At 33.9% G+C, this 12637-nt stretch overlaps 1 protein-coding gene across 4 annotated transcripts in view; it reads left to right on the top strand.

Moving 5' to 3' along the window:
* Positions 1-12637, top strand: part of SLF1 (SMC5-SMC6 complex localization factor 1) — a 71160-nt gene that overhangs the window by 8276 nt on the left and 50247 nt on the right. For all 4 annotated transcript variants that reach the window (XM_067731236.1, XM_067731235.1, XM_067731237.1 and 1 more), the window contains 4 exons: positions 5109-5222; positions 5392-5467; positions 6820-7060; positions 12408-12570. In XM_067731236.1, coding sequence (XP_067587337.1) covers positions 5109-5222; positions 5392-5467; positions 6820-7060; positions 12408-12570 — 594 coding nt within the window. The remainder of the gene's footprint in view (positions 1-5108; positions 5223-5391; positions 5468-6819; positions 7061-12407; positions 12571-12637) is intronic.

Genomic DNA, 12637 nt, shown 5'->3' on the forward strand with positions numbered 1-12637 from the left:
AGTAGAAGTAGGTTTAAAATCAGAATAGTTCACTAGAGTAACAAACATTAAGAAACCACTAGTTTTCAACCTGTTGCCTTAAAAACCATGAGATACTCAGTAGTGTGGAAAAAGACCATGATGTGATTTTACATAAAAATTAAGATACAGAACTATATAATCTAAATTTTGTTTTTTAATATTTTTTCACACACAAACATAAAACCTTCAAGACAGACCCCTCCCCCATTCCCAAATGTTAACGATGGTATTACAGAGTAAAGGAATTAGCAATTTTAATCTTTCTATATACTTTGTAGTATTTTTCAAATTTTATATCCTGTGTTAATTAAAATTAAAGCACAAATTGGTAAAAGTTATTTTGGGGGAAGTTTTTAGTTCTTAAATGCAAATATATAAATAAAACTTTTTAAAATAAATCCCTTATTTATCTTAGTTAGCAGCATACAATTTATAAGATGCATTATATTCTCAAAGTTCTATAATAACCTGTGTCTGATCATAAAAGAAATTATAATGCGAAGTAGGAAAGGTTTATCCTTATTTTTCTGTCCCAGACGTCTATGAGCATCTCGCACCTCTTTTGCAGCACTTTCCCTTTCACCCAACTGTTACACCCTGCTCTTTCATCCTCTTTTCCATACCAGACCTTTCTATTCATATCTCTATTACTGCCTCTGTTTCTCTGAGTTCTCTTAACATATTTTAGCTATGTGTTATATTCCTGAAAGGTGTTCTAGCTACGTATCATATTATAAAGAATTCATAGACCTAAAAGCTAGTATGTAATAAAATGTTCTTAATTATGATGATGACTGCTATAGGTTTATTTGCATTTCTAACTGGCACCAACTGCAGAAGAATCTCAGGCATCAGGGATAGGCCCATGTGGGAGATATTTTGGGAAAGTCCACACCACAGAGACAGTTGCTTGTTCTACATAAATGCCAGCTCTGTTCACAATCATTATCTCCTTAGTTGTGTGTATTATATGATTCAAGGTAAGTAGATTGTTTTTTAATTTACTACAAAAATTTTAAAAATTATTATGAGAGCATTTCCTTGTAACTAAGAATCTCGTGTATTTTTTAACTTTTTGACAGTAAAGATAAAATGTCTGTTAAAAATAAATGTTTTTGTTTGTTTTCTTTTCCAATTGTGTTAGGATAGTATCTTCTGTGTGAATACTTCAAGGATCACCTCCTATATTTTCTAGAAAAATATCTAATTTCTAGAAATACTACTCATACAATTATATTGCAGTTTATTTACTTTATTTCTTGAGCTGCAAGACTTCTAGCAGTTAGCTTTTCATCTTCCATATCCCAGAACCTATTACCAGCACAAAACTTGACTTTGAGTTGTCTGAGTCATTGATAGGTATTGCACCAATGTTGTATAGTACTTTCTTTGGGTTCACTGGTATATCAGGCTATTGTTTATTGTTTTCTTACTCCTGCAGGGTCATAGGAAGAGCCATTAAACCACTAATTTTATAAGTATAAATCTATCTTTATCTATATTTGTCTATGTCTATTCTGTTATATAGACATAGAACTATTTTCCCATGTAACTATGAATTAGATCTGTGGTTATTAGTTTGTCATGTGATGTGGTATTAAAAAGCATTGATAAATGTATTGTAAATTCTGTTACTTCAAGTAGATCATTTTATTATAGGACTGTATTAGATTAGGTTAATGGAATTTGTTCTTTAAAAAAGCTGTGCTAGTTATTGTGTACCATCACTGGGATTCACAATTCTGTGGAAGTTTAGCTAATAGCCCAGTTTTTCTGATAAACTTGTTAATGTTATGTATTCTAAGTTTTTTTAACACTCATATTTTCACACTGTTTGAATCAGGAAGACCAGCTTTTTCACTTGTATTTCTTACTGGCCTTTCCACTTTGCTTGTTTAATATCAGTTTCATTTTACTTGTTTTTCAAAGGAAAGAAGTTGCTGTTAAAAAGGCTTTCCTGATTTCTACCATTAAGCACCATTGGTCCTGTTTTCATTTTACTGAGGACTCTTGCTTTCACAAAAAATGCTGTTAAATATGTAAAGTGGCTATAATTACTCCATCATAAAGACAGTATGATTTAAGGTGAAAACTTTGCATTATACACGACTCAAATAAGTCCAAGTTATTTAGTAATTTATGCATCAAACCAAAATATGTTAAAATGGCACCTTGTTAATAATAAACATTCAGATTGTGAAATAGCTGTTACTAACTTGATCTAAATGAGGAACATAGTGTAGTAGATTTTTTTTTTCCTTATAGTTCTGTATAACATATTTAGTTCTCAGGAAGTAGAAAAATAAAATTTAAGACAATTTTTAAATAAGACTTTTTGAGTGGTAGCATTACAGTGATTTTTTCGTTGCTTTCTGTGTATTCTTATTACTTAACGGTAGTTTCTGTATGTCAGCATTTTAAAATAGCCAGACGGGCAAGATTTTAGGTTTTTAAGGCTACTCAGACTTCCTTTCTTTGGCAGCATTTCTTGAAATACCTACTAAATTGTTTTTCAAACTCTTAAATACATAAATAAAATACAAGTATAATAGTAGGCAAAATGTATACAGTTAAAACACTTGTATTCCTCTGCTAAAAATAGCTTTCAAGAACTATAAAAACAATTAGATTGCCTTTTCCAGTAGAATATCAAGGTGGTATTCACAGATATGTTGAATTTCACTAGTCTAGTGTTTCTGAAAGGACCTGTTACTTTCTAAAGGAAATTTGCTTAAGGTCTTTGTCATTCCCTAGAATTAGTGATAGCAGTGTTTCTGCCTAGTTTTGGTTATATGCCTTATAATTCCCATGTGGCTTTATTGTATGTGTGTTAATATGTGTTCTGCATCAGACTAATTCATTATTATTTCTAGTAACAGAGGACATTTTCGTAAATTTTTTATATATTACTATTTTATATTAATGGATATTATCACTCGAGCTATGTTATTTAACCCATGTAAGTGGTTTGAAAATTTGGATGATTAATACAGTAGAGTTCCTTATGCAAGAAGCTACTTACATTTTAATTACTGATGATAGTATTTTACATGTTTGATTATTTCATAAGACACCAAGCCCTACTGTGTACACCTTATAATTTTGTACTGGCCAAACTTATAGAAATTGTTTCATCAAAGAGCCTTATCTTTTTTTTTTTTAATTTTATTTTTGCTGCGTTGGGTCTTCGTTGCTGCGCGCAGGCTTTCTCTAGTTGCGGTGAGCAGGGGCTACACTTCGTTGCGGTGCACGGGCTTCTCATTGCGGTGGCTTCTCGTTGGCAGAGCACGGACTCTAAGCGCGCAGACTCAGTAGTTGTGGCGCACGGGCTTAGTTGCTCTGCAGCATGTGGGATCTTCCTGGACCAGGGATCGAACCCGAGTCCCCTGCGTTGGCAGGTGGATTCTTAACCACTGTGCCACCAGGGAAATCCCAAAGAGCCCTATCCCTAAAGACACTTTCCTTATGTTCTGTATCTTGAATTTTGGGTTTTTTAGGGGTTAATACGTAATATCCCTTTCCCTCCTTTGGAGCCAACAGAGAAATATAAAAGTCAGATAGGTTGAGGTCAAAAGATCACCCTTTTTACTAAATAAAAATTGGTTTAGAGGAGGTGGATTTGATATGCAACTCCAGTGTGTTTCTTATTACATAACTTCTGAATTGATTTACCCACCCAGGCAGTGCAGTACTATTACTGGCAGCTCCTTATGCCCTGTCCACGTGCATTAATATGAACCATCTTTGTAAATATGCAGATGTGTCTGGCAAAGCATATTCAGTTAGTTCTCTCAAGTAGCTTCTCCTCGTAAAGCAAGGAGTGATGCAGGGTAGAGAGAGAAACCAGGAGTGCTGTTACCCTAGCAGAAGTTTCACTCTTAACCCTGAGTAATGCTTTAAATTGTTTATAGTGAGACTTTCTTTCAACTTCTACTCTAAAATGAATCTCAACCTTTAAATAACTACATATGTGTATATAGTTTATAGGTATTTAATATAACTATATATATAACATGTATATGCAGCCTTTGAAAATAGAGTTCCTATAAAGAACATTTTTAATTTCACCAGTTGTCTATTACAAGTCCTGGTAATAGTTTTTGTTATAATTTTTGAAGTTTACTTTTAATTGTTTTGAAAGAAGCCAATTGCTGTTGCTCAGCCTGTGGCATTAAGTGAATACTAATCCAGAGCTAATGGTGACAGTTGTTAGAGAAATGAAAAAATTACCCTGATTTCTCTCCTCACTGCTTTCCTCATCTTTAATGAGAAACTAGATTTTCTCCAAGATGATCTAGGTCTGAAGTTCTAACCTCATGTAAACAAAAACAAAAAAAGCTGTATTCTAATTAGAAATGCTGTGAATTTTCCTTTTGTTGGCCAATAAATGTACCACCTCAAATACAAAGTGCTTTGTGAACTCCATTGAAATATAGGTTAATGTCCCTATCAAAATATATTTGAAACCCACGTGATTTTTTCAGTCTACTTTGTAGGTGATGAAATTAACATATATATAGCACAGTTAAGAAATGTAGATTGGGAATAACTTAGTATATACCTACTATACTAAATTATTTGTTGTAAGTGCTGTGGTACCATAAGTTTATCAAGTTCTCCATTGATTTATAAATATTCTTCAATATCTGTCCACAGACACTTTTAAAAGTTAGTATGAGATCTGAGGGTGTCGTTGTCCACAAGTGTCCTTGTTTCCAACGCTCTTAGCAAAAACAATACTTTTAAAATGAAGCTAATATTATGCTAAAATTTTATAAGTATCAGTCTTTTTCTGAAGAGTTACATTCATCATTGTGTTTTAGTGGCAAGTAATGTAGTAATGCAAGCTTTCATTGTTCAGACCAGAAAACAAATCTCACTTTATATACAGCCACATTTTGAGAAGATCGCTTTTAAAACTAATTTCTATTGCACATAGGCAGTTTGAACATTGGTATTTACAATTAAGCCTTATATATTAAGTAGTTTTAGTTTTTATTTTTAGTATTCGTAGTTAATAAAAAATAATGTCAACCCTGTGAATACTATCTTTAACATATGTTGTCTTCTTTATGTGTATATGTTAGATGGAAGATGGTGCCCCAAAGCATATTATCCAGATGACAGGATTTAAGATGGAAGAAAAAGAAGCTCTAGGCAAATTGCTTTTAAAACTAGATTGCACTTTTATCAAGAGTGAGGTGAGTACAGTAACTTAAAAAGTTCAAGATATAGTTGAAGAATAACTGCAATTAAAATGTTGGCCTAAGAATGATAAAATGCACCCTTGATATTGCAAGGATAGAAAAAATACCTTAAAAAGGAAATCTTCCGAAGTAACATTTTTTTCATGTGGATTTTTCCTTCCAGAAATACAAAAATTGTACACATCTAATAGCTGAACGCCTGTGTAAGAGTGAGAAGTTTTTAGCAGCTTGTGCAGCAGGTAAGTTAACTACCTTCCTCTCACCTTTGAAAAAAAAATCTTCATGGTGAAGAAAAAGTACCTTAATCTCTGGGAAAATAGTGTGTTTATTATATCAAACGTAAATGTGGTTCTTATATTTTTCTGAAAATACTTGTTTATTTATTTGGTTGCACCCAGTCTTAGTTGCGGCTCCAAGGCTCCTTTAGTTGCAGCTCCAGGACTCCTTAGTTGTGGCATGTGAACTCTTAGTTGCAGCACGCATGTGGGATCTAGTTCCCTGACCAGGGATCGAACCTGGGCGCCCTGCATTGGGAGTGCGGAGTCTTATCCACTGCGCCCCCAGGGAAGTCCCTGAAGATATTTGTTTGATATAATATTTTTGCTTTGATTTTCTGAATAGAACTTTGTAACACTTGAAAAACGTATTAAAGAGGCAGAAATATTTACTTCACCTAGTAAGTGCTTCATCTAAGAAAAAATATTTTAATAAAACGGTTTGGCACAAAATGCCGCCCCCCCCCAAAAAAATCTTTTGTTGAAGCCTCAGCGATTTGCAGTCAAGTTTCTTTTCTTTGATCTATCATTGGAAGAGTTACTGTTTTTGCTCTCTTGCTCCTGTTTCCCCTGCCATCCATGCTATGAAGCAATCATTCTATTTTATTTTTCTAAGATTTTAAATTCGATAAACCTAAATTAGGGCTTAGTGTCTTCTGCCTTTGTCACTATTGATGTTTTTCATATACTTTTCTCTCCTGTGATTGATTTGGCATATCATTAGTCCACTTGTTTTACTTTTTTTTTTTTGCAGTATTTAACTCAGGTGAATTTACCATTTTTTAGAATAACTTACCATAAAAAAAATTTGTATTCATTATTACCTACACAAATGAAAACATATATTTTCCCTGCTGTTTAAAAAGATCATTGATGCCCAGATCAGAATGTTGTTACATATCCTAGAAAATTCTCCAACTCAGTTAATTTGTTTTATATAGTGTAACAATGCTGTAAACATTATTGGAAAAGTTTTTGGTATGGCAGGAAGAATATAAACCTCACTCAAAATGGTGAATAATAATAGTAGTCATAATTTAAGTAGTACCACATTTTATTAATCCTTTGGTTTATATTTTACTTAGTAACAGTTAGAATTAAAATTATTTATTATGGGAAAGTTTACATACAATGTTCAGTGATGTTGTAAGCCTTTCACTATCAAAAAATTTAGGAAAACATAGTTCAAAGATAACATTGGCAATGTAGAAAAAGGTGTTGAAAAAGGCCAAATTTTATTTGATATTTGGTCTTTATTGTTTACCATTTATCAGAACCAAAATTCTTCTGTGACTGACAGTTCATTTGCTTTCTAGGAAAGTGGGTACTAACTAAGGACTACATAATTCATAGTGCCAAAAGTGGCAAATGGCTTGATGAAACAACTTACGAATGGGGATATAAAATTGAAAAAGACTCCCATTATTCACCTCAAATGCAGTCTGCACCTAAAAGATGGCGTGAAGAACTGAAACGCACTGGTGCTCCAGGAGCCTTCCATAGATGGAAAGTTGTCCTCCTTGTTAGAGCTGATAAACGAAGTGATTCTCTTGTAAGGTGAGATTTCATAGAAGCTAAAGCAGTGAATGTGAAAACAATTTTGGTTTGCTTAAATATCTTTTTGTATTTCTTTGCAATTATTCATTTATTCCAAATGAGCCTTGATGATTTACTCTTTGATCTCCTAGTTAAGCCATTCTGCACTTCTAAGCGTATGTGTCTGATGGAACAAAATCTGTTTTATAAGTATTGCATTATTCTCAGGGTCTCTGTTTCACTTTACATGTTATTTCTTTGCAAACTCAAGTAAAATCTTTATTTTAAATTGGAAGATATTTGTTTTCAGTTGTGAAGCACTTACAGTTTTTTGTAAGTGAAGTATTACGTTAAACAAAGGCTTTTTTCTAGGTTTATATGGTGTAGTCTTCATGGTTCATACTGTTTCCATCATAATTTCATTTCTTTTTATCTTTTACACCATATTTTAAGAAGACTTCTTATTGGGTAAACTGTATTCTTAGACTGCTGTGACTCTTTTTGCCGGGAGAGCATGGTCTAAGGGCTTTTTGTTACCTTTACCGAAGTGTAATTTATAGACCATAAAATGCACAGATTTTAAGTGTACGTTTTGATGAGTTTGGACAAATTTATGCATCCATGTTACCCATACTACAATCAAGATTTGTAACATTTACATCATCCTAAAATATTCCCTTGTGTTTTTGTACATTTAATTCTGCACCACCAAACCAAACAACCACTAATTTCTTTTTTGTCACTGTACATTAGATTTGTCTTTTTTAGAGGTTCATATAAATGGGATCATACTGTATATACTCCTTTGATGTAGCTTCATTTGCCTGCCTTGTTATTTTTGAGATTCATCCATGTTGTTGTGTGTATCAGCAGTTCCTTTCTTTTTGTTACTGAGTAGTATTCCACTCTATGTATATATCACAGTCTGTTTATTCACCCATGGATGGACGTATGGGGTTTTTTTGGTTTTGATTTGGTTTTGCTAATATGAATGAAGTGGCTATGAACATTTGAGTACGAGTCTTCACGTAGATGTGTTTTTATTTCTCTTGGGTAAATATCCAGGAGTGAAATTGCTTGCTCAGATGGCAGTTGTACATTTAACATTATGAGAAAATGCCAAACTGTTTTCCAACTTGTTGTACCATTTTACATTCCCACTAACAATGTATGAGAGTTCCAATTGTTCTGTAATTACTTTGGAACTATTGTCCAAAAATGAGGTGACCATATTTGTGTGGTCTATTTCTGAACTTCTTACTGTTCCATTGATATCTGTATCTACTTTACACCAAGAATACACTGTTTTGGTTACTATAGTATTATAGTGAGTCTTGAAATCAGGTCTTGTGAGTCTTCCAACTTTGTCTTTTTCAAAATTGTTTTGGTGATTCTGGATCCTTTATATTTCCGTATGCATTTTAGAATCAGCTTGTCAACTTCTACAAAAAAACAAGCTGGGATTTTTATTGAAATTGTGTTGAATCTGTAGATCAAATTGGGAAGAATTGAGATCTTAATATTGAGTCATCCTATCAGTAGACTCTGTTTCTCTCCAGGGCTTCTTTAATTTCTGTCATTAATATAGTTTTTGTTGTATAAACCTTGCACATATTTTGTTAAATTTAATTCTATGTACTTCATATTTTGGGATGCTATTATAATGGATATTTTTGGGGATGCTATTATAATGGATATTTTTATATCCATTAATTGACTTTTCTCCTTTAGTCTGTTAATATGGTAAATTATTTTGATCAATTCTTAAATGTAAAATGAAACTTGTATTCCTGAGAGAAATTCCACTTCACTGTAGTGTATTGTCCATTTTTAATAATTGCTGATTCTATTTATAAATATTTTGTTGAGAATTTTTGTATCCTCAATCTGATAAATGACATCTATGAAAAAATCTAAACAATATCATGAATTTTTTTTTTCCACCATAATTGGGAACAAGACAAGAATGCCCCCTCTGACCATTAATATTCAGGATTTTACTAGAGGTACTAGCCAGTGCAATAAGGCAAAGAAAATAAATAAGAGGCATAGAGTTGGAAATAAAGAAATAAGAATACTTGGTTTTATTTCCAAAAGACGTGTTCATATACCAAATAATTTACTAAAAAAAGCTATTAGAACTAATTAATAACTTTAATCAAGATCACAGGATAATAAGTGACTAAAAATTGTGTTTTTATATGCTAGTGATGCAGTTGGAAATTAAAATTGAAAAAGCAACACAACTCTTGGTTTTTGGTGATTTGATTATGTATCCATATATATGTGTGTGCATTTTGTTTATTGTTTATTATTCATGTTACTTGCTTGGAGTTCTCTTAGCTTTTTAGGGAAACGGGAGTTTTTATCTTTTTTAATTTTGTGAAATTCTTGGCCATTATCTTGTAAATATTGAATTGGCCAAAAAGTTCGTTCGGGCCTTTCCATAATACCTTATGGAAAAAGGGGATGCTATTATAAATATATCAGCTCTGAAAGTTTTTGTCTGCACCTATTGAGATAATTGGCTTTTCTCCTTTATTCTGTTAATATGGTAAATTATTTTGATCAATTCTTAAATGTTAAACCAAACTTGTATTCCTGAGAGAAATTCTACTTCATTGTAGTGTATTATCCATTTTTAATAATTGCTGATTCTATTTACTGATTCTATTTCCATGAGATCTTATGGAAAAAACCCGAATGAACTTTTTGGCCAGCCCAATATTTGTTCTATTGTGTTCTTCTTCTGTAGATCCATTACCCATATTTTAGACCATTTGATTCCGTTCCACAGTATTTGCTTTCTCTGTTCTGTTTTTTTTCCCCTTCGTGTGTGTGTGTGTGTGTGTGTGTGTGTGTGTGTGTGTGTGTTTCAGTTGGATACTTACTATTGACTTATCAGGTTCAATGATTTCTTCCTCAGTTTTGTGCAGTCTATTGATAAGCCTATCAAAGAAATTCTTCTTTGATATAGTATCTTAATTCTACCTTTTTGATTGTACTAGCTTCTGAATTTCCCATATGTTTGTGCAGATTGTCCACCTATTCTATTATATCTTTTAACATGTCATTCACAAGTTATTTTAAAGTCACTTTTTTAAACTTTCAACATGTGGATCATCTCTCTGTGCTCTTTATTGTTTTATCTCTTGACAATGGTTTGGTTGTTGGGTTTTTTTCCCATTTTTGTGTATGTCTTGTGTTTTTGTTTTGTTTTGTTTTGCATACATAGACATTCCCTATAGAAGAACAGTAGAGGCTGAGGTGAATAATGTTAATATCCAAAAATGGACCTACTTGTAAGGCAGTTAGTATGGGATCGTTGAGTTAATCTTGTCAATTGTTGAGCTGGCTTTGGGTTTTGTTAGTGCTATTTTCATCTTCAGCGCATCATTTCATTTTATTCCAGCAGTGGTTTACAGTTCCCTTGTGCTTAGCGTGGGGCCTGTGATGCTGGAGGTTTTTTAATCAGTGTTCTTTATTCATTCTCAGCTTTCGGTAGTCCCTTTACTACTTCATCACAGAAGGGCTCTTCATATTCTTCCCCTCTTGCTTCCTACTCATTTCTAGGTTGGGGAGTAAGGGTTGGTGTGTTTTCGTTTTGTTGGATAGGCTTTAGTCTTAAGCATTCTTCATGTTCTTGGTCTCTGGGGTTGGGATATACCAATTCATTGCTTCTGTCTCAATTTCCCATGGCAGCCAAATTCTCCCTTGTATTGTGGGCAGGGTCTTGGGTAAGAGATTTTCTAGCATCTGCCCCAGCATTAGGTCTCTGCTTTGTATTAGTGCAGGAACCCATGCCCAAGTGTCATTCCTGCCCCTTCTCCAGGGACAGGTGGCTTTTGCTTCTATCCTTTATCCCATTTTTTTTTTTTTTGGCTGCACAGCAGGAAGTTTTCCTACCCCTTTCCCAAAGGCAGATGAGTTTTACTTCTGCTCTTAAAACAAAAGCAGTGCATCTTTTCCTGGGTTCTGAAATAGAAGACTTTCTTACCTTACCCAAATAACTTAAGGCTTTTGCTTTATATGAGAGATGGATCCAGGGAAGTGGGCCTGGTTTTACATCTATCTCTTGTTGGCAGGCAGTCGCCACTGGCCCACCTTCGCTAACAATGGGGTTCCTGCTGTTACCTGCCCCTAATCTTTTTCATGAATACTTAATAGATGCTGGTGGCAAAGAGCTTGCAACTGAGGGGGGCCCTTCCATGTGTCAGGGACTCTCAGTTATTCTAAACTTTCATGCTGCCTATACTTGGCCTTTAAATTTATTAAGATTTTACCTGATTCTTGCCTGCATTTATGGTGGCTACTTCTCTCTGGTGTTCTGGCAAAAGTGAAATAGTTTGGGTATCCAGTCTCTTCACAAAGGTGCTTATCACTCTTTTGGAAATTCAATTTCTTGGTTGGCTTATTATCTCAGTTCTCTGATAGGTTCATGAAAAGTTATGATTTTGTGGATTATTTGGCTTTTTTCTTACTGTCAGGTTGTAGTAGTGTTCTCTTGGCTTTCTAAATCCTCTGCAGTAACGAGTTTTCATGAAACTTTTGGGTGTGTTTGTGCCTGTGTGTCTGTGTCTGTGTGTCTTCTGAGCCTAAATGTAAAATGTATTTCTTAATGTAGATCAAAGTTATTAAACTTTTTCAAAAGCTAATTTTTAGAAGAAGTTTGGCAAGTTTAGTTCTGTTTTTTTGTGGTCCAGAATGATTTCCTTGGAGGTATGTTGTCTTCTGAGGTAAATACTTTCTTAGAATTCTTGCATTTTTTTTTTTTTTTTTGGCTTATAGAGGTGACTTTTCCTTAGGAAATAAACTTAGTGTTCTATTTTTTTTTATTCATCACACCACCACCCCCACTCCCTGCTGCTTTCCCCCCTTGTAAACTTAGTATTCTTGATTCTTAAAAACTTTTCCCATATCAAGAAACAGATAAGTAGAGGGAATAGCATGATTTCTCAAACACATCTGTTCTGAAAAACTTAAAATTTAGGAAATTATTGCAATAGTTATTCTCCGTGGCACTCAAATAGACCAAAGGAATTAGTTCCTTTCAGAAAGATCTGCTCCTACTCCTAGGAAGTAATTGATTTAGATAATTTGACTAAACATACTTTCTTTTTGTTTGTTTGTTTGTTTGCGGTACGTGGGCCTCTCACTGTTGTGGCCTCTCCCGTTGCGGAGCACAGGCTCCGGACGCGCAGGCTCAGCGGCCCTGGCTCACAGGCCTAGCCGCTCCACGGCATGTGGGATCTTCCTGGACAGGGGCACAAACCCGTGTCCCCTGCATCGGCAGGCGGACTCTCAACCACTGCGCCACCAGGGAAGCCCCATACTTTCTTTTTAATATACTTTCTACATTTTCATTTAGAGTTTTGGAGGCTGGAAAAGCAAATGTTATTTTACCAAAAAATTCGCCAAGTGGAATAACTCATGTGATTGCCAGTAATGCGAGAATCAAGGCTGAACAAGAAAAAGATAACTTTAAGGCTCCATTTTATCCAATTCAGTATCTAGGAGATTTTCTTTTAGAGGTAAGTAAAAAACAAACAAAAAATTAGTAAACATTTTTAAATGTTTATTTTATGAAATATTGATACA

The sequence above is a fragment of the Pseudorca crassidens genome, chromosome 3 (assembly GCF_039906515.1).
Source record: "Pseudorca crassidens isolate mPseCra1 chromosome 3, mPseCra1.hap1, whole genome shotgun sequence".
Lineage (NCBI taxonomy): Eukaryota > Metazoa > Chordata > Mammalia > Artiodactyla > Delphinidae > Pseudorca > Pseudorca crassidens.